General features: G+C 44.8%; 2 protein-coding genes across 2 annotated transcripts in view; both read left to right on the top strand.

The window, feature by feature from the left end:
* The window catches only part of GPR158 (G protein-coupled receptor 158), a 325,208-nt gene extending 320,468 nt beyond the window's left edge, over positions 1-4,740 (top strand). The window contains exon 11 of the mRNA XM_004280961.4: positions 286-4,740. Within this exon, the coding sequence (XP_004281009.2) occupies positions 286-1,767 (1,482 nt within the window). The 3' untranslated portion in view covers positions 1,768-4,740. The remainder of the gene's footprint in view (positions 1-285) is intronic.
* Positions 4,741-13,423: 8,683 nt separating this feature from the next.
* LOC125963458 (uncharacterized) lies at positions 13,424-16,427 on the top strand. The gene has a single exon (XM_049705825.1). The coding sequence runs from the start codon at positions 13,461-13,463 to the stop codon at positions 16,410-16,412; it is 2,952 nt and encodes a 983-aa protein (XP_049561782.1). The 5' UTR covers positions 13,424-13,460; the 3' UTR covers positions 16,413-16,427.
* The last annotated feature ends 6,423 nt before the right edge of the window (positions 16,428-22,850 follow it).

Genomic DNA, 22,850 nt, shown 5'->3' with positions numbered 1-22,850 from the left:
AGTAGACAACAAGCTGTGTTTTGTCATGGTCCAGGCTCAGCCTGGTGCACACAATTCACAAGTTCAAAGTGCCTGTTGCATGAAGCAAGTGCAGAATGCAGGAGTTCACGTCTTAAAGTTCAAACGCTGTGTGAAACAAGATGCAGAGGAATCAGAAAGTGGGAGTGAGGGGAAAGTTGATGAGCAGCGATGTTAGGAAGAGCTTCACATTACAGTTAGTGATAGGAGCCGGCCCACACGCTAAATTCCGCACCTCTTTGAATCTGCTCTTGTTATGTATGGCAGGACGAGCTGAAGAAACTCTACGCCCAGTTGGAAATCTATAAGAGGAAGAAGATGATCACAAATAATCCCCACCTCCAGAAAAAGCGGTGCTCGAAGAAGGGCTTAGGCCGTTCCATCATGAGGCGGATCACCGAGATCCCGGAGACGGTCAGCCGTCAGTGCTCCAAGGAGGACAAGGACGCGTTGGACCACGGCGCGGCCAAGGGCGCCGTCCCGGGCAGGAAGAACCCACAGGAGGCTGCGGGCGGCGCCGGGAAGCCCAAGGAGGAGTCCCTGCGGAACCGAGTCTTCTCGCTCAAGAAATCGCACAGCACGTACGAGCACGTGCGGGAGCAGCCGGGCAGCCCGGGCAGCCCGCCCGCCCCGAGCCGGGAGGAGGAGGCGGCGGCCACGGACGACTCTGCGCTGGGGTCCCCGGCGGGAACGAACCGACCGCGAGCCCTGCAAGACGACAGCCAGGCCGTGTCCACCGAGTCCGTGCCTCTGGTGTGTAAGTCGGCCAGCGCCCACAACCTCAGCTCGGAGAAGAAGCCCGGGCCGCCCCGCACATCCGTGTTACAGAAGTCCCTCAGCGTCATCGCCAGTGCCAAAGAGAAGACGCTCGGATTGGCCGGGAAAACCCAGGCGTCCGGCGTGGAGGAACGGGCCAAAGCCCAGAAAGCTCTGCCGAGAGAGAAAGAGACAAACAGAAAATACTCAAATTCGGATAACGCAGAGACTCAAGACTCTGCCCCCCCAAACTCCAATCATTCAGAGGAGCCAAGGAAACCTCCGAAATCTGGGATCATGAGGCAGCAAAGGGCCAACCCCGCCACTGCCAGTTCCGACCTGAGTCCAGGCGCCCCCCAGATGAAGGACAGCTTTGACATAGGGGAGGTGTGCCCCTGGGAGATCTACGACCTGACCCCCGGTCCTGTGCCTTCAGAATCAAAAGTTCAAAAGCACGTATCGATTGCGGCTTCTGAAATGGAGAAAACCCCAATTTTTTCCCTAAAGGGGAAATCTCATCCCAAGCCTAAGGCAGCTGAACTGTGTCAGCAGTCCAATCCGAAGAGCATAGACAAAGCTGAGGTGTGCCCTTGGGAGAGCCAAGTTCAGCCCCTCTTTGAAGATGAGAAGTGTGTGATTTCCAAGACTCAGGTTCCTCCAGGAAGAGCTCAAGGGGAGAATGGCGGCCAGCACTCTGCAGCCAGTGTGTGTGCTGGGCAGTGTGAAGAACTGCCTCCCAAAGCCGTAGCATCAGAAGTGGAGAATGAAAACCTCAACCAACTAGGAGACCAGGAGAAAAAGACATCTTCCTCTGAGCAAAATGTGCCTGACTCATATAACTCAAGTAATAACTTTCAGCAACCCTTAGCATCACGAGCTGAGGTATGTCCCTGGGAGTTTGAGACCCCAGATCAACCGAATGCTGAAAGAAGTGTAGCTTTCCCCGCCTCTTCTGCTTTAAGTGCAAATAAGATAGCAGGGCCTCGGAAATAAGAGGTCTGGGATAATTTTAAAGTGTAGCATCCCCAGAAAGAAAAGGAGAAGGAAGAAACGCTGAATTCGCTATAAGACAGAAGATACAGGATCACAAATTCCCAAGGAGTATTGGTCAGTCAAGGGAAATGTGAAAGGGAGGGGTGGAAGAACACATAGGAGGCCAGGGCAACGTCGTAATGGAGAAGTTAGACTGGCCAGGAAAGTCTTGCCCCAGGGAACACTGGGAAAATCCTTACACTTCAGCATATGTTTGGGGGAAGTAGCCCTCAATGTCTGCCCCTGATCAATACTTACCCTTGGGACTTCGAAGATCCCAAGCAAGGCAAACCAGAAGACACAGAAGAGGGACGAGATTTTGCAAAGGACAGGAAGGTATTGACGTATGTGACCGAAATTCTAAGTAGCTGACTAAAAAGAACTTACTTTACCTATTTAACCATGATAGCACTGCTAACTTAATGCATCCAAAAATATCTTTTATATTAATGATTGCTTTCATTTTCTTATAAATGTCTGTTTCAGTACATTGTTGTGTCTCATTCCAGCATTCCAGATTGTATAATTTTTGCAAATAACTTTGATATTATGTGACACAACACATTTATGCAATCTGCAGCTACTCAATTGTTATTGCAACTTCCAGAATACCTGCTATCTATCAACTTTAGTTGATTCTTGAAGTACAGTACGCTTTCTCTGGCTTGGGAAGCCATAACTGTTATGATAAAACCTTTTAATTTTGGCTGTGGTTTATATATTGTGAATTTGGATTTGACTCTATTATTTCACATCATGGTTTGTTATACTGTCTTAATAAGGGTTTTTTATACAAGTTGAGTTTCTTGTTTTGCACTTCCTGTTAGGACTCAGAAGCTTTATTAATATTGGAGATCAAGTGGTCCTACTTAGTCATACATCTCATTAAGTTAAGGACAACTTATCTATTGTTTGTTCAAAGTCAGGGAAAGATAATGCCTTCATTCCAATTAATTGTCCCTTTTAACTCTTTCAGGATTTCATACTTAGCAGCATTTCGTAAGGAAGGAAGAAGCTAAGAGTGAGAAAAATATACTGTGCATTATTATTACCATTGGCAAGGGAAGACTCTGGGAATGACAAGAGAATTAGAGTACTGCAGAGCCGGGGGATTTGCCTTTAAAACAAAGACAGAAAGGGAGCTCCCAATAGCACTTTCAAGGGATTATATTTTTAAAGAGAAAAATTATTATAGCATCAAGATCATTATATGGATATATTTTTATTATGTATACTAAATATATAATATTTTACATTACCTTAAACTACTTATTCTCATAAACTCTTATTCATTGCTTCAGGCAGGGGTAGAACTTGCTGGGCTTGAATCCCAAAGAGATTTATAACCAGTTACTCAAAGCCTATGAGGCAGTGTGGGCTCTTCATTCTTCCAAGCCCTGGAAAACTTCCAAGTCCTGCAAATGGCCTAGGTGAGCTACCAGGCTCAAAATTCCAAATGTAGGGGTTATTTGCAAGGCACAGCAGCTCCCAAAGCATGTTTCATAAAACGTATCGCATTCCACACTGATCACCTGGCACAGCCATCCGAAGCTACTGATTTAGCCCTACTGATGTGATCATGCAAAGAGATTCCATCGCAAAACTCAGTCTCATTTTATTTTAAGGTGAATCACTTAAAAATAGAACCCAGACTTCCTTTCTCTCACGCTAAATGCTGAAGTATCACGGTTTGTTCGGCCAGGACATTTATAGCCTAAATAACTGTTTTTCATTTTCTGAGCAGCAAGGAGTGCTAGGAGGGTAGAAGTTGAGAAAAGGGCATCAGAAGGTGGATACGGGGCTGTTCTTAGGAATATTACTCTCAGTGGAAGATAAAAACTGGGAATTCTCCTATTCAGCATCAAAATTTTCCCAGTGATTGTATTCAGGAGTAATATGCATTTCACTATTTTGCAAAGCTGTGCGTAAATCTCCTCACCCATTTGCTTGCTTCGTGCATTACTCAGGATGGTGGGGTAGGTTTGAAGAGATGTCGAAATTCTATTTGTTTTTGCTTTCTTCATTTACTTCCTTCTGCGCTTCCTTTTCAGTCAAAGCCTATCTATCTACTTAGTGACCTTGGACTACAACTTTAAGGTATAAAGTTGTGAACTTGGTTTGGAGTGTCCAGACCCACCTACTTGTTTCATTTACATCTGAGATCTGTTAGTACTTTACTGACTTTTTCAGAAATAAGCGGTCAGGCATCAGTGACTTTTTACTGCACTTCAGGATGACCCTGCTAGAGATGTGGCCTAAAGAAGACTTGCCAGTTTCTACCTTAGTACAGTCCATAGAGTCTCTTCCACCAGCATAAATCAGCAAAAGCGCCTGGGGTCTTTCCTAGACTTTCATTGCCATTATTTATCACCAATAGAAGTTTAAATCTTCAATCCTTGAGGTTGTTTCCCAGATTGATAACAATAAGCAAGTGAAGAAACACTATTAAGTTCACAAACATTTGCTAGGTTGTCCTTCTCAGTGCATGTGCAGGCTGCATCCTGTCCTTGTTTTTAAGCCAGGGTTTATAAATAAGTAGATTTATACCAATCTTAATAGAACTGTATATTTTATGCAAGAGTTAAACGCTTTACGACATGAATTATAACCCAACCCATTGTAAACGTTGGTGGCCATATGGATTTGAAACTCGACAGTTCTCTTGTATTTGCTTCCTAGGTCTCTGCATGCAAGTGATGACACAGGTAGGACTGAAAAAAAACACTGCCTTTTGACTTCTAGCATTTAGCAACCGAGAGATGTAGAGTCAATAAAGTTGTCAGTCTTTTCACTTAATCTATGGTTCTTCTGAAACTATTATCTGAAACCTACAGCATCCCACCACAAAATATTTGGTAAATTTATGTCGTGACGTGTTGCAGCATGTAAATACTTATAACTTCTCTGCAATAAAACATATTTATATGAAAGCAATTTGTGGCGATTTGTGTGTTCATCTATCAAAAGTTGAATTCATTTCACCTAACCAACTTTAGGAGGAATCCCATATATCTTTGGCTTTGGTACACTTATGCGCACACATCCCCACACTGCCTGTATATAGGAATGTGTGATTAGTCAAATGTGGCCTCAAACATGCAGGTAGTCATTTGGAGCCAATAAAACCTGTTAGGACTAGTGGTTTTGATTTAAGGATGCTCTAGCCAAATGGGAACTAATTCAGCTGCCTTTTAAATTTTTTATTTATTTTTTTACTTATTTATTTACTTACTTATTTACTTATTTATTGGCCGCGGCTTGTGGGTTCTTAGTTCCCCAACCAGGGATTGTACAAGTGCCCCCTGCAGTGAGAGCACAGAGTCCTAACCACTGGACCGGCAGGGAATTCCTCAGCTACCTTTTTAAAAACTGAAGGTAAGTTGATTTACAATGTTGTGTTAGTTTCTGGTGTACAGCAAAGTGATTCATATATATATGTATATATATATATATTCTTTTCCATTGTCGTTTATTAAAGGATATGGAATATAGTTCCCTGTTCAGCTACCGTTTTAAATTTACTCAACAAACATACCAGGCCATCTGCTAAGTAACGATGATGATCTTCAGATGAACAAGGTGCTCCAGTAGCACTCAGACCCATAAGAGTATCCGGACCCTGCTATGGTATTACACAGGATAGCGTGACTAAGTCTCGGAGCCAGGGCTGTCTTCATAGGAAGGGCACATTCACCAGGCTGAAATTCTGCAAAACCATCAGGTATGAAAGGGAAAGAATGTAGGGCCGGAAAGGTAATTGTGCACAGCATTGCACGTCTAGCTTCAGGTAACTACAGTGTATCCTTTAGTACTGGGAGCTATCAAAAAGCTTTAAATAGGGCATAATCAAGTCACATTTTAGAAGGAAAGGATTTGTCCCCCAAATTATGGGAAGCAGCCCAGAAGTGGCCTGAAGTGGGAGGAGACTAGAGGCAGCTACATCAGCTAGAAGAGAGTCGGGGTAAGGGAAAGTGAGGGCCTAAGGAGGAGAGGAAAAAAATGTTGGTTATTTTTTATCAAAATAGCATCTTCCAATGTGTTTCCTGTTACGTTATACTCCTAGGAAGCCAGAAAAATCAGAGTAATTAGGTAACTGTGTCAAATATAAATGTTCCTTCTAAGTTTGTTAACATTTTGGATAATTTCAAAGCCCTCTCTGAAGGTCACTGGACCTCAGTATCCTCTACTCATGAGAAAAAGCTGGATGCCAGGTTCATGCTATGGGAAACCTTGATACTGAACTGGGCTGGGAAAGGAGCAAAGGGCTTGCCTAGATGCAGACCTAAATTCCTGCCTGGAAGTGACAGCTCTGAAGCAGCTCCAGAAAGAAGCAGGTGTGGCAGGAGGTCAGAGGGATCCACCCTCTCCCTGCATCACCTTTCCTTTAAGTGGTTCCTGCGATGGCCCTTTCCCAACCCTTCACACCATTGTTATTGCATATTTGCATATTCTGTATTCTCTCAGTACTTACACGGAGAATCAGTGGTTTCAGGTCTTTGAATGATCCTAAAGAGCTGAGACAAAAGCCTTTGAGGATTAACAAGCCCTGGAAATCAAGTCTATTTATGTGATAAGGAAGATAGAGGCTTTTCAGTGTTTGTTGGAATTGCTTGGGTGATGGCTGTATTATTTTTCATATATTTATGCACAGTAACAGTTTTGTTTCTTTGTTCTACATTTAGAACCTTTTTGTTAAAAAAAAATACCTAAGAGGACTATTCCTATCAGAGATTGACTTTATCACTCCAAAAAGTAATCATGTCAATCTCTTGTTCTAAAGCAATGCAAGTTAGTTAAGATTTTCATTATTATTTCAGCATATTCTGTCCTTTTCCCCCTGAATAGTTATGAGGACAGAAGTAATGTCTTTCTAACTTTGGTTATTTTCTCTTGAACCATTTGTTTCTTGGAAAGTACAAGGGCAAACTCGGAGCACATTGTATGCTTTAATTCAGTGTTAACTGGTCAGAAGGCAGACAATGGAAAGTCTGAATTGGTTTTTAATTTCCCTTTCTCTGCGATGTGAATATAATACTTTGCCAGAAATAAAACTGTCTGATCAAATGAAAATGGAAAATGAGAGATAAATATGGGAAAAGTCTTTGTTGCACAACAGTCACATTCCTAGAAAGAAAAATAAGTATGCAAATAGCAGGTCATGACAATTCTTATAGAACATACTTCCACTTCAGTTCAAACAGCAACAGAAAAGACGGCAAATTCCCTCTTCCAGATTTTAAGCCCAGTTTTTCCCCTAGCATACCATGGGATTTTATTCCTCCGTGCCTTTTGTCTTGCTGTTTGGTCCATCTGAAAATCTCACCCTCCTTCTTCTCTGTGTCAGCATCTTATGTGTGCTCCAATACTAGTATGATCATATAATTTATTGTCCAAAGAAAACCTTTAAGAGTGAAAGTGCAGTGCTAATAATGAATAATTATGCTTGGAAAACAGTGTAAACTGGGACTATCCCAAGCAACCTGGGATGTTTGTTTGTTTAGCCTATTCAAGGAGCGGCACAAATGCCCTGCTCCTTCCATGAAGCATTTCCTAATGCCACAAATCAGAATGACTTTCTCCTTCCTCTGTGCTTGCCTTAGGAATTTGCTTAAGTCTATGACTGCAGTGACCCACAATTTAGTTAGTTACATAGTCCTCTGTATCATCTGCTAAAATAAGAGCTCCTGGGGGCAAGAAATTTTTTTTTGTTCACCTCTATATCCCCAATTTCTAGCCGTGTGCTTTGCTCTGAGTTCAATAAATATTTGCCGAATTGAAATGTTTGATTACTAATCATTGTCTAAAATACACTTGAAGAGAAAGAGAAACTCAGGAGTTGGATGAAGACTTGCTGCAGAATTTCTGAAATGTTCAGTACGAACTGGTCTTCCATCCACATCCTGGCAGCGTCTGGAAGCTTCAGATTATGACTGAACTGCAGTAACTGTCCAGCATTACAAGGTAAGAATTGATTTGTCACCCTAAGGAGGGAGAAGCTGAAGGTTTGGGACATGGCCCAGTTTGTTAGAGCTCTAAAAAATATTTCCATATGTCATAAAAAGTAAGAAATGTTTAATTTGACTGTAGGAACTTACTTTTAGTTATTCGAACTCTTTGGAAAATAAAGTTTGGTGGGGTCTATATAAAATATCCACATAAGAATAAATACTGATGCTAGACTTTCAGATGTTTCTGAGAAATGAGGGCATTTGAACAAACTGAATGTTTTACTGGCTTTAGAATTTCTTATCCATGTATTTCATGTTATGTAGAAGTCATGATATGCATGCATATAACTATAAAGTTTCCATATGTGAACAGCAGTATAAAAGTTTGTGGATTGATTCAGACCCTCTTGAAATGAATTTGTAAGTGTTAAAACCTACTCAAGGTGTTAATATTTTGGTAGAAATTTGCAACCTTGTTTATCCACCTTGTGTGTGAGACTCCTTTTAAACTTCCTCCAAATGAATGGGTCTGGTCCATTAAAAGCTGAAAACATTCTGTTCCCTTTGGCTAATGCTTGACCTTTTTGGAGCATCTTAAGTATCAATGATATAACCTGACATTTACATAGCACCTCTCTCCTCAGCTCAAAGAGCTCATTGTTATGGGAATTCTCACTGGCATCTTACTCATCATTGTGTCCTCCTAAAGGCACATCCCCTTCTAAGACCTAATCTTGTTTATTCCCATTTTTTTAGTTTATTAAGAGAGTATATGCTTGTTTCCAGATTCACTTAACATAACACAATTCTAATAATCCAGTTGTTTCATTTGTATCCCAAAAATAAATTAAATAGAAGTAAATTATTCCATATCTGTTACCATTTAGCAGCTACATTTTTTCCTCAGGAGCAGCCCCAACCCTGGAAGTGAATCAGTGCTTGACAGTGGCCAAAATGGCCAAGAAATGCTGAAGACACTAAAAGTACAGGAGACCCAGTGTGGAGGAAGAGGCTTGATGTACCTAGAAGAGGGTGTTGAAAACCAGTGCCAGTAGCATTCAGCTGAGAAGTATCAGAAAAGGGGCAAAAAAGGGGGAAATAGGAGGCATCCAGGAAGAAATGAAAACAATTAATAGAAACAGCCAAAACTGTGGATGGGGCAAATCACAGCAGAGGGGAATAGTTACAGGGTCAGGAAAATGCAAACACTTTGTAGACGCCATCAATCTCTACAGTCTGTTGACTTTAAATAATGGAGATCACCCTTGATGATGTGGGTGGGCCTCATTCAATCAGTTTAAGGTCTTTTTTAAAAAATTTATTTATGTTTGGCTGCATTGGGTCTTCGTTGCTGCACGCAGGCTTCTCACTGCAGTGGCTTCTCTTGTTGTGGAGCACCGGCTCTAGGTGCACGGGCTTCAGTAGTTGTGGCACACGGGCTCTGTAGTTGTGGCTCGTGGGCTTAGTTGCTCCGCGGCATGTGGGATCTTCCCAGACCAGGGCTCGAACCCGTGTCCCCTGCATTGGTAGGCGGATTCTTAACCACTGCGCCACCAGGGAAGTCCCCAGTTTAAGGTCTTGAGAACAAAAACTGAGAAAGAATTCTGTTTCAATACTATGGCATAAAAATCCTGCTTGAGTTTCCAGCCTTCCAGCCAGCCCTATAGATTTCAGACTTGCCAGCCTCCACAGTTGTGTGAGCCAGTTCCTCAAAATAAATCTCTCTCCCTCTCTATGTATCCATCCATCCATCCATCCTGTTGATTCTGTTTCTCTGGAGTACTCTGACTGTTACTGATTTTGGTATTGAGAGTAGTTCTAGAGGAACAGAATCTTAAGAGTGAATTTTCTGAATTGGTTCTGAGGTTCCTGGAATTGGTTCCTAATTTGATTAGATTTAAATGCACTACTGACTCTTTCTGGTGGGAGAGAGGGTACTGATAATCCATGGTGTAATGTGGCAATAGAAATGTACAAAATCTCACCACTGAATATTCCTAATCCAGTACCTACAGGAGGCAACGTTCTGGGTGACCATCTGTTTGGTACCTTAGAACATTTTGTCAAACCAGCAAGTATAAGGAGATTGGCTTCTGGCTCCTAACTGCTATGGGCAGTGTGGGGAAAGAAAAGTATTAGTTCCGGGATTCAGATTCCCACTTCTACCACCACATGAATCATCTGAAAGTTTCTGTGTCTGTCTTGAAAGAAGTCCTTACCTCCTGTAGCCCTGGAGCTGAGCTTTATAAAAACCAGACACAGAATCTCTGCAGTTAGCAGCTGAATTACAATGCAAATTAAATTTTCAGCTTTACAAGGTGTTGCAGTGAAGGCATTGATCGGGAAGGAATGGAGTCCTGAAAACTGGAATGGGGCATACGGCTAGATCCTGATGAAGCTGGGGACAGTGAGTCTTCTTCACAGGTACAAACAGCCCTTAAGCCACTCCCACCTGAGGAGATTAACCCTGGTTTGCCTGATGAAATTGTAATGGCCTCCCCTGAAGGAGCTGCCTTGAAAAACATGGCTGATTCTCCTAGGACATGCCCCCACCACTCCTCTTTGCTTCTAGACCCATAGCTAGACTCAAGTTCCAGCGAGCCCCAGATGAGGTGCAAAGAGTGACCCACAAGATGTGTCACACCACAAAAGACCCCATAATTTTTCCAATGTATCCAGGCAGGAACATGGAGAATATTTATGGGAGTTGAAGTTGTGTGTGATAATGTGGGACTCGAGGGACATTGTTCCAGCTAATGATTAAGAACTCTCCAGACAATAGGGGCTTCTTAGACAATGGGTGAATTTCCAGGATGTCCGGCCCCCTTCCGAGAAGGAGGGAGATAACAAAATGTAAAAAAGGTGTCTGTCAAAGACCAATCAGGCAGCTGGGGACAAGTTCCCTCTCTGTTCCGAGCCTAAGCCGGGACCAATCAGCAGGAGAACACAACCAAATCTATAATTTACATACGGGGAAGTGGGAACCTATAAAACTGACATATTCGCGCCCAAAAGGGTTCCTTCTTCGACCTCCTGCGTGAGGACCAAGGAACCCCGGTGCACCGGCCTTCAATAAACCTCTTGCGTTTTGCATCGACTTCCGACTCTTGTTGTTTCCTGGGCGAGTCGAAACTCCTAGGAGACCGCGCAGGTCTAACATTTGGGGGCTCGTCCGGGATTCCACTCGCCCCGGACCACAAGAACATCGGGAGTTGGAGGTACCAGGTAAGCTCGAGCTTGATTGTCTGTTTGTCCCTTGTTCTTTGTGGGCCATTATCGGAGGAAAGCCGTAAGAATCGGCTTATTATGGAATCTGTATCGGACCTCTGGCTAGGCAGACGTGCTAATAGCCGGCGTCCATGAGCCCTAGGGGACGCCCTGGTGGCTCATCTGGAAGGAGAGGCAAACTCTGTCTCCCCTTCACTCGGTTTCGGCAGTTCCCTTGGTGATAACTGCCATCTGGAGAGGTTTCGGTTTTGAAGCGAGCTCGCGGTGGCCCATGCGTATATGTGTTTCGTGGAGTTTTAACTGTTTCTGTATTGTGGTCTATTCTTCTTCTCTGACGGACGACAATGGGACAAACTATGACGACTCCTCTTTCCCTTACCCTAAGCCATTGGACCGAAGTTCGGGCCAGAGCCCATAATTTTTCGGTAGAGGTAAAGAAAGGAAAGTGGCAGACTTTGTGTGCCTCTGAATGGCCAACATTTCAGATAGGATGGCCCCCCGAAGGATCCTTTTTATTAGACAAGATTAAGCTGCTGAAGTCTAAGATATTTAATATAGATCCCCACGGACACCCAGACCAAGTACCATATGTCTTGGTCTGGGAAGATTTAATTCTCTCCCCACCTCCGTGGGTCCGGCCCTTTGTTTCCTCAACAGGTACGTCCGCGCATACATCATCAGCGTCGGAGATATTAGCCTTAAAGAAAAACCCCAACACGGAGAAGCTACCCGACGCCCCGGATCCACCGAAGGCGATTTATCCTGACCCGCAGTCCGATTTGCTTCTTTTGGATTCCCCACCCCCTTATCCTCCGGCCCCAAATCCCCTACCACCTAGAGGACCCCCAGCTCCACTGCCCTCGGCACCAAGGGAACCATCCATGATGGAAGAAGAAAGGGGTCCCTCAGCGGGCACTAGGAGCCGGAGGGCTATCTCCCCGGACTCCACTGCCCTACCTCTTAGAGAATATGGCCCCCCGACGGCCAAGGGAATAGACCTCTCCAATATTGGCCCTTTTCCTCTGCAGATCTTTATAATTGGAAAATGCATAACCCAACTTTTTCTGAAAATCCACAGGCCCTTACCGCTTTAATAGAATCTCTTGTTTTCTCCCACCAGCCCACATGGGATGATTGTCAGCAGCTGCTCCAGACTCTCCTAACGACTGAGGAGAGGCAACGGGTTCTTTTAGAAGCCAGAAAAAAATGTATTAGGCGCCAATGGGCAACCTACCCAGCTGCCTAACGAGATTGATGCTGGTTTCCCACTCGTCAGGCCAAACTGGGATTTCAATGCCCCGGAAGGTAGGGAGCGCCTGAAAATGTATCGCCAGGCTCTGGTGGCGGGTCTCCATGGAGCGGCCAGACGGCCCACTAATTTGGCTAAGGTAAGGGAAGTCACTCAGGGGCCCCAGGAATCTCCAACTGTGTTCCTAGAACGTTTAATGGAAGCCTTTAGACGCTTTACCCCTTATGATCCAACTTCGGAGGAACATAGGGCTACTATAGCAATGGCTTTCATAGATCAAGCGGCCCCTGATATTAAGAAGAAATTACAGAGGCTAGATGGCTTGCAGGGATTTTCGCTTCAGGAGTTAGTAAAAGAGGCAGATAAAGTATATAACAAAAGAGAAACAGAGGAAGGGAAGGAAAAAAGAAAGCAGAAAGAGCAGGAAGCCCGTGAAATAAGACGGGATAAGAGACAGGAGAGGAATTTAAGTAAGATACTGGCCACTGTGGTTGGAGGAAGAAATATAGGGGATAGGAATAGGCAGAAAGGGCGAACGGCAGACAGAAGGCGGCCATTAGACAAGGACCAATGTGCCTACTGTAAAGAAAAAGGACATTGGGCGAGAGAATGCCCTAAAAAAAGAATGGAGGAAGGCCAACCAGAAACAAAATCTTAACATTGGAAGAAGACGACTAGGGAAGTCAGGGCTCGAACTCTCTCCCCGAGCCCCGGGTAACTCTTAAAGTGGAGGGGGAACCTGTTCAATTTTTGGTGGATACCGGAGCCCAGCACTCCGTCCTTCTCCACTCAAAAGGTCCTATCTCAGCTAAAAGGTCATGGGTACAAGGAGCCACTGGGAATAAACAATATTCATGGACCACACGAAGGACAGTAGATCTTGGGATTGGACGAGTAACCCATTCATTTTTGATTATTCCGGAATGCCCCTATCCTTTGCTGGGAAGAGATTTACTCTCCAAAGTAGGGGCTCAAATCCACTTTCAGCCAGAAGGTCCCACCATAACTGATAATAAAGGAAGGTTACTTCAAATATTGACTATGAAATTAGCAGATGAATATAAATTATACGAGCAGCCTTCATCCTCACGAGTTAATGTTACAGATTGGGTAACTCGGTTCCCTCAAGCCTGGGCAGAAACTGCCGGTATGGGGATGGCCAAAAATCGGCCCCCGGTGCTAGTGGAACTCAAGGCAACTGCCACCCAATAACGGTCCGTCAATACCCCATGAGTAGAGAAGCCAAAGACGGTATCCGTCCCCATATGCAGAGGCTACTAGACTTGGGCATCTTAATAAGATGTCAATCAGCATGGAACACCCCTCTCCTGCCGGTAAAGAAACCAGGAACAAATGATTATCGGCCGGTGCAGGATCTACGAGAGGTAAACAAACGGGTGGCAGACCTCCACCCCACAGTTCCAAACCCTTACAACCTCCTGAGCACTCTTCCACCTCAACATACGTGGTATACTGTTTTGGACCTTAAAGATGCTTTTTTCTGTTTAAGACTCTCTCCCCTGAGCCAACCCTACTTTGCCTTCGAATGGAAAGATCCAACATCGGGAATGTCTGGTCAGCTGACATGGACACGGCTACCTCAGGGATTTAAGAACTCCCCGACCATCTTTGATGAAGCCCTCCATCAGGATTTGGCATTATATAGAGAATCAAATCCCCAGGTAACATTACTCCAATACGTTGATGATATTTTATTAGCTGCTGAGACCCAAGAAGATTGTATCAAGGGTACTGAAAAACTGTTAACGGAACTTGGAACCCTGGGATATAGAGCCTCAGCCAAGAAAGCACAAATATGCCAACAACAGGTCAGTTACCTGGGGTATCTATTAAAAGGGGGGCAAAGATGGCTCACGGAGAGCAGAAAGGATACAGTGGCCCAAATTCCGGCTCCCAAAAACGCCAGGCAGGTTAGAGAATTTTTGGGGACGGCCGGATTCTGTAGACTATGGATTCCAGGGTTTGCTGAGCTGGCGGCCCCATTGTACCCCCTAACCAAAAACAGCACTCCTTTCGTTTGGGGCGATAAGGAACAACGGGCTTTTGACCAAATCAAACGAGCTTTACTTTCAGCTCCAGCCCTAGGACTGCCAGATGTAACCAAACCTTTTCATTTATATGTGGCCGAAAATAAGGGCATTGCAAAAGGAGTATTGACTCAGAAATTGGGTCCCTGGAATCGCCCAGTTGCTTATTTGTCAAAAAAATTGGACCCTGTGGCATCAGGATGGCCCACCTGTTTAAAGATAATCGCTGCAGTGGCCGTTCTAGTCAAAGATGCTGACAAACTAACTTTAGGACAAAATCTAACGATAACAGCTCCTCATGCCCTGGAAAATGTAGTCCATCAACCACCGGATAGGTGGCTAACTAATGCCAGGATGACCCATTACCAAACCCTGTTGCTAAACTCAGATCGCATCAAGTTTGCTCCAGCCACAGGACTCAATCCAGCCACCTTGCTACCTGATCCTGACTTGGAAGGCTCCACCATCATACATGATTGTCAGGAAGTACTGGCCGCAGCACACGGCAGTAGGCCAGATCTGATGGACCTGCCCCTCCCTGATGCTGATTTCACCTGGTTCACGGATGGGAGCAGTTTCCTGGAGGAAGGTAAGCGTCGAACTGGGGCAGCCGTGGTAGACGGAAAACAAGTCATATGGGCAGCGGCGCTACCACAAGGGACCTCAGCCCAACGAGCTGAATTAATTGCCCTGACGAGGGCATTAGAGATGGCAGAGAATAAAAAAGTAAACATCTACACAGACAGTAGATATGCGTTTGCTACCGCTCATATCCACGGTGCCATTTACCAACAGAGAGGGCTACTAACTTCAGGTGGCAAAGAAATTAAAAACAAAGACGAAATCGTGGCTTTGTTGACTGCACTCATGCTTCCTACTAAAGTCAGTATCATCCACTGCCCTGGACATCAAAAAGGAAATACCCCAATAATTAGGGGAAATAATATGGCTGACCAAGTGGCCCGAGAAATAGCATCGGGAGAAGTCATTTTAGGACTGTCAGATAAAGTTCCTGAAAAACCAGGCCGCGATGAAGAAATCATCCCGGCCACAACAAAAGGAACTTTGTCCCCTCAGCAAGCAGAATCCATGTTACAACAGATGCACAGATGGACACATTTGGGGACTAAAAAGATGGTAGCCTTGTTACAAAAAGCCGGGTACAAAACCCCTGAAATGACAAAATTAGCTGAACAAATTGTGCAGGAATGCGTCCCATGTCAACAGGTAAATGCTCACAAAGGGAAACTTGAAACTGGAAAGAGACTCAGGGGGGACCGCCCAGGAACTTACTGGGAGGTGGACTTTACCGAAGTGCGTCCTGGAAGGTACGGTAATAAATACCTTTTAGTTTTTGTAGACACTTTTTCAGGATGGATAGAGGCTTTCCCAACAAAGAAAGAAACAGCTGCTGTAGTAGCCAAGAAGATTTTAGAAGAAGTTTTTCCTCGATTTGGAGCACCAAAGGTAATAGGGTCTGATAATGGTCCAGCCTTCGTCGCCCAGGTAAGTCAGGATGTGGCCAGATATTTGGGGACTGATTGGAAATTACATTGTGCCTATAGACCCCAAAGTTCAGGTCAGGTAAAAAGAATGAATAGGACTCTAAAAGAGACCCTAACCAAATTGTCCTTGGAGACTGGCGGTACCGATTGGACGGTGCTCCTTCCTTTGGCCCTATTCCGGGTTAGAAATACACCTTCCCGATACCATCTTACTCCTTTTGAAATATTATATGGTGCCCCGCCTCCCCTCCTCACTTTAGGAAAAGAAATAAAACCTGATTGTCAAAATAACACTGACTTATATGCTAGGCTACTAGGACTCCAATTGGTCCAGAAAAAAATATGGTCCCAACTCGCCGAGGCCTACCAACCGGGAACACCGCGAGAAACTCATCCTTTCCAAGTCGGAGACTCCGTATACGTCCGTCGGCATCGAACCCAGACGTTGGAACCTCGATGGAAAGGACCATACACCGTCCTCCTCACCACCCCAACGGCCATAAAAGTGGACGGCATCGCTGCCTGGATCCATGCTTCACATGTGAAGGCTGCACCAGCGACGGCATCATCAGGATGGCGGGCCCAAAGAACCGACCACCCGCTCAAACTCAAGCTTCTACGAACCTAAGACTTATAATTTTGGTTTTACTGCCTTTACTGACTAAATGGTGTTGCAGAATAGAAGAGACCTAGATTTGCTGTTTCTTAAAGAAGGGGGATTATGCGCCGCTCTAAAAGAAGAATGTTGCTTTTATATTGATCATTCAGGAACCATTACCAAAACCATGGATAAACTCGGGGAACGCTTAGATAAAAGGCAAAGGGAGAGAGAAAACGAAAAAGGATGGTTTCAATCATGGTTTGATAAATCCCCCTGGTTTACCACCTTAATCTCTACTCTGTTGGGACCTCTTATTGTTTTATTGTTGATTTTAACTTTTGGACCATGTGTTCTAAATCGCTTGATAGCATTTATTAGAGAACGTATCAGTACTGTACAAGTTCTAATGTTAAGACAACAGTACCAAAGTTTACGAACAGAAGGTTGAGATTCCATGATTGGAATCAATAGTCACAAGAAAAAGGGGGGAATGTGGGACTCGAGGGACATTGTTCCAGCTAATGATTAAGAACTCTCCAGACAATAGGGGCTTCTTAGACAATGGGTGAATTTCCAGGATGTCCGGCCCCCTTCCGAGAAGGAGGGAGATAACAAAATGTAAAAAAGGTGTCTGTCAAAGACCAATCAGGCAGCTGGGGACAAGTTCCCTCTCTGGTCCGAGCCTAAGCCGGGACCAATCAGCAGGAGAACACAACCAAATCTATAATTTACATACGGGGAAGTGGGAACCTATAAAACTGACATATTCGCGCCCAAAAGGGTTCCTTCTTCGACCTCCTGCGTGAGGACCAAGGAACCCCGGTGCACCGGCCTTCAATAAACCTCTTGCGTTTTGCATCGACTTCCGACTCTTGTTGTTTCCTGGGCGAGTCGAAACTCCTAGGAGACCGCGCAGGTCTAACAATAATGGAATGTAAAGTTGGATCGGGCTGAATTTATGGAGCCCACTGAACAAAAATTCTGCGTTCAATATTGTAACTTAAAGCGTTAGGAAAAGCTCTTTTTTTTTGCGGGGCGGCTGGGGCAGGGGTGGTGTTGGCTGAAACATAGACTGAAATGTCTCCTACGCTAAATGAAGTTGAAATGCCAGAACTTCTTTGGTATACTGTAGAAGAATATATCCAAAGGCTTAGGGAGATGGGGATGTTAAAGTTGACTTGTCATATAAGATCTGCTCGCCCCCATGACCAAGGGGCCAGAGGCCACACTATGACTATAAAAAACAAATTTGTGATGGGAGCCTCAGCATCCTTGAAGAGCTCCGTGGTCGCTCTTCTCTGTAGGTCAGAAATCATAGGGAGAATGGCTACCACTGACTGGGATCCTTAAATGTCGTGGGGATAATTGGATCCCAGGGTGGCAAGGGCCGCTGGTGGCACTTAATCACCAATACAAGGCAAGAGTTGTTACCGTAATGGATAGCAGAGTCAAGGCAGCAGTCAAAATAGCCTGACTCGCAGAGACCTGTGTCATTGGCCAGTTGAACAGTTTCCCTAAAAGAGAAATAGATGGGCAGTCTCCGAAATTCTGGCTTGATTTGCATATGTGGAAAAGCTCTAAGTCAGATGACAGAAGTCTAACTTGAATCACCACAACTGAAGAGTCATGGCCCTTGAGTCAATTCCCAGCCCTGAGCTGGTTTCCAGACCCAGAACCCCTTGAATAGAGAGGAGACTGTGTCCCCTGGAGAAGGACCTCATCACACTGCCAAAAATTTATACTATTAATCTTTCTCCCAGCCTTCTCCAAACATAACTACTGCCTTTTACAAGGGTGACTCTGCACTGGGGAAAAGGAAAAAATCAGAGTTCTCAGGGATGATTGAACCCTAGTTCTGAACTGACACTGTGGGTCAACAGAGTAGGGGCTTATGGAGGTCAGGTGACCAATGGAATCTCAGCTCAAGTTTATCTCACACTGAGTTGCCAAACCCATCCTGTGGTTAATTGCCCAGTTCCAAAATGCATAATTAGAATAGAAATACTCAGCAACCAGCAGAAACTCCAAATTGTTTCCCTGAACTGTGGAGCATGGTATGAAAGGCCAAGTGGAAGCCACTAGAACTGCCTCTACATAGGAGTAAAGTAAACCAAAATCGGTGTGAATTTCTGGAAGTATCACAGAGATTAGCAGCATAATCAAGGACTTGAAGGATGCAGGAGGGTTGGTTTCCACCACATCCCCATTCAACACACTTATTTGGCTTCTGGAGAAGAGAGAGAGTTCTTGGAGAATGGCAGTGGATTATCATAGACGTAACCAGATGGTGACTCCAATCACATCTGCTGTTCCAAATGTGGTTTTCTTGCTTGAGTAAATTAACATATCCCCTGGTACCTGGTGTGTAGCTGAGCTATTGATCCAGAAAAAGGTTTTTTTCTCCATACTTATTAGTAAAGACCACTGGAAGCAGTTTGCTTTTAGCTGGAGAGGCTAGAAATACACCATCACTATCCTACTTCAGGGGTATATCAATTCTCCAGCCCGATGTCATAATTTAGTCTGCAAGAAGCTTGATTACACGAGACCTCTTTTCCACAAGACATCACACTGATCCTTCACCTTGATTATATGCTGATTGGAATGACTGAGCAAGAAGTAGCAACTACTCTGGACCATTGGCAACAGATGATGACATGCCACAGGGTGGGAAATAAAGCTGAACAAAAATTCAGGGGTCTTCCACCTTCGTGAAGTTTCTGGGGGTCCGCTGGTGTGAAGCATGTTGAGATATCCCTTCTCAGGCGAAGTACAAGTTGTTACATCTGGTCCCTCCTGTAACCATAAAACAAGCACAGTGCCTAGTGGGTCTCTGGATTTGGGAGCAACATATTACTCATCTGAGTGCACTCCTCTGATCCATGCATCAAGTGACTAGGAAAGCTGCTAGCGCTGAGTGGAGCCCAGAACAAGAAGGTTCTCTAACAGGTCTATCCTGCTTGCCAGCTGCTCTGCCCCTTGAACCAATAGGTCCAGCAGATCCAGTGGTGCTTGAATTGTCAGTGACAGATAGAGATACCGTTGGGAGCAGACAGGCCCAACAGATCGGTCGCAGCTCAGACCCTTGGGATTTCGGAGCAAAGCCTGCCATCCTCTGCAGACAACTACTTTCCTTCTGAGAAAGAGCTTCTGGCTTGCTGCTGGGCCTTAGTAGAGACTGAATACTCAACCGTGGTCCACCAAGCTACCATATGACCTAAGCAGCCCATCATGAACTGGGTGTTTAGGTGGATGGTCAAGGGCTTGGAAGTAACATGATTGGAATACTGGTGACAACAGAGTCTGGGGAAGAGGTATGGGGAGAGACCTCCCTGAATGGACAAAGAAAAATGAACCTGTGTGTGTCCCAGTGCTTACCAAAGGGTGACCTCAGCAGAGAAGGATTTTAGTAAGCAAGTGGATAAGATGATCTGCTCTGGATACCTCAGTCTCTTTCCCATTCACCCCTGTTATTGCCCACTGGGTTTATGAACACACTGGCTGTGGTGGCAGGGATGGAGGTCAGGCCTGGGCTCAACAACATGGACTTCTCTCCAAGGCCAAGGTGGCTATAGCCACTGCTGCGTGCCCACTTTGAGGCCAACAGCGAGTCTTCAATATTCCATCATTCCCCAGAGCGATCAGTCAGCTACCTGGTGGCACGTTGATTACACTGGCGATGGTGACAAATTATTTGATCAAACACTAATCTAGGTGTTGCTGTTGAAGGTAGTTTGTAGATGTGATTAACATTTACAGTCAGTTGACTTTAAGTAAAGGAGATTATTCTCATTAATATGGCTTGGACTTATCCAATCAGTTGAAGGCCTTAAGAGCAAAAACTAAGGTTTCCCACTCTCAAGACAGTAGCATAGATATTGCCTGAGTTTCCAGCATACTGGCCTACCCTACATTTCAGACTTGCCAGCCTCCACAATTACGTGAGCCAATTCCTTAAAATAAAGCGTCCTCTCTCTCTCCCTCTCTCTCTATATATGTATATATATGCATATATATATGTATATATATATATTATTAGTTCTGTTTTTCTAGAGAGCCCAGACTGATACAAATGAGGAACTAATAGCTCTTACATTGTTGACTTGCTATAAGAATTAAATAAAATAATGTGTTAGTAACTTAATATGTTCCTGGCACACAGTAAGCCTTCAAGCAATGATGATAGCAGTGGTGACAATTACTGTTATCTCATACACATCTTCTAGGAGTTCTTTAGCTGCATTTAGCTTGTATTTGTTAAGGCAGCAACAGGGTGATTCCAAGAACTGTTTCAATTTCTTCTCTTCAAACAGCAGTGAAGAATCAATCGATATTTTCTGCTTCTGCGGGTCACACAACCTTATAGGCAGATCATATTATTCGGGCTTCTCGAACATGACTCATCACTCTTCCTGGACAAGCAGAGGTGAGAGATGCGGAGGGTGGGAGAGAACCACTCAACTTGATTCACGGCACCTGGAGGAAAATGAAGGCACAATGTAATATGAGGTCTTTGTGTCAGTACCAACAAGCAAGGTCCAAAGACCAATCCTAAACACGGCCAAGCAGCAGAGGGAATCCGCAGCTGAAACCACATGGATCCGAGGCTAAAGGCTGATCTGTTCTTGAAGGGGTTCTGTATCAGTCAGGGTCCTGTCAGAAAACAGAAACCACACTGGTTAGTTGGACTGGGAAAATTTAACATAAAATTATTAACCAGTAACAAGCGATTGACTTCCAAGAGGGGGAACGAGAAGTCTTCGTAATAACAGAAATAGCAGATGCAGAGTGCAGCCCCTGCCTCTAGGGCTGAGAGAGGGTGCCCAAGGAAGGAACAAGCATGGAAGCAGCCCCCGTCCGTGGCTGAGACCCCCTGTTGGAGAGGATGTGTCTGTGCATCTGTAGCCCACTGGATGGAGGAGAAGTTTCCTGAGATCCCACAGGGCAGGACTGGCCGCCAAGAACCTCCCCGTGGAACTCATTGGGTAGCAATAGAAATCACTGGAGACTGTGCACCTCCAGCTCTCCCGTGCCCCCTTGCAGGAAAAGGGGCCATGCCATGAGAGCAAGAAAAATACAGGCCCAGAAAGAGAAAGAGAGGCCTCTTTCTCTTCCAATGTCTCTCCCTCGTGCTCTAATGTCAAGGACTAACGTTGCACCAGCTGACAAAGGAGAAGTGTTCCGGGTCCATCTCCAGGAGCACAAAGCAGGGCAAAGAAGAAGGGTTTGGAGCTGAGACAGTGATAACCAGCAGAGGTGCAAAGTAGGTAAAACCAAGGCACAGGTTGGGAGAAAAGTCCTGAGTCCATCAAGGTCATTGTCAATGTCATGCTCATGACCTCTGATGAGGGAGTATTGAGACTAGCAGAATATTGTGGACATAACAGCTCTTGAATTAATCTGCTCCTGAACATGTAACTGCACATTCTCTAAAGCTGCCCTCCCCGATCCAGTGCTTAAAAGAAATGAAATACACCAGCTCCCTGTTTGTCTGGGCAGGCTGGCTTGGGTCCTAATGAGACGTCTACGGCATGCTCTGTGTTAGGGGCTTTGTGTCATTACTAGTAACTTCCCAGAGCATAAGCTGGAACTAAACAAAGGGAGATTTGGAGTCAGCATTAGCTACAGGAGCATATAAACCCAATTTGAATATTTTGAAATTTAATTAACCCCTACTATGAATTGTTTGATGGAATTCACCAACTCAGAGTCAGACCAGTTCCTACCACAATTTGATTGGACTTCTTAACCATATGGTCACGTAACAGGTTCATTGAGGGACACTGGTAAATCTTTCCCAGCGAAATGTTTAAGAGAATTTTATCAACCCCAGTCTCAAAGGACTTAATTTAGGTATAATAACTCGTTTTTCTCTTTCTGCTGCTGAAATGTGGAGAGTCTATGAATAATTGGAGTTGCACACAGCAACCCACCCGCATGGCCAGAACAAGCCTTAAAGTGGGCTCACGCCCTGGAGACATGCCATCTGTTAACTCCGGTTCTGGGAGAGTCTTCTTTTCTGGCCTGGAGGCTTATTTTTCCTGAATTAAGCTAATTAGCCTACGGTGGACCCAGCTCTGTGCCGGTGTTGAGGGAAACTGTCTAGCCAGGACATAAAACTATGAGAAGGCTACGAAGAACTAAGGAAGGGGCCTCAACTGTGTGTCACAAACAATAAAGACAAGAAATATTCAGGCACAAGGACAAGCAGTGTATGTAACTGTCCCTGGGCAGGACTCATGAAGAAACCAGCCCAGATTTTGTCTGACGTTTTGGTGTATTTTCTTTGGTGGTGGAGTAGGGTGGAGGGTTCCAGTAGAAGAATGACTTGAAGTGGGTGATAATACAAATCCTGGGGTCCAGTTCTGCTTCCTCGACTCATTAGTTCTGTGACTTGAGGCAAAGTGCTCATTTAGCCTCAACCTGCTTGATTCCCAAAGGGAGAATGATGACAGATGATTTGTC

The sequence above is a fragment of the Orcinus orca genome, chromosome 2 (genome assembly GCF_937001465.1).
Source record: "Orcinus orca chromosome 2, mOrcOrc1.1, whole genome shotgun sequence".
Taxonomy (NCBI): domain Eukaryota; kingdom Metazoa; phylum Chordata; class Mammalia; order Artiodactyla; family Delphinidae; genus Orcinus; species Orcinus orca.
Note: the sequence above shows the minus strand (reverse complement) of the source record. Positions and strands in the feature narration are given on the sequence as shown.

Bases quoted from the DNA above. Each gene is read 5' to 3' on its own strand.
- LOC125963458 (XM_049705825.1), top strand. From the start codon at position 13,461: ATGAGTAGAGAAGCCAAAGACGGTATCCGTCCCCATATGCAGAGGCTA.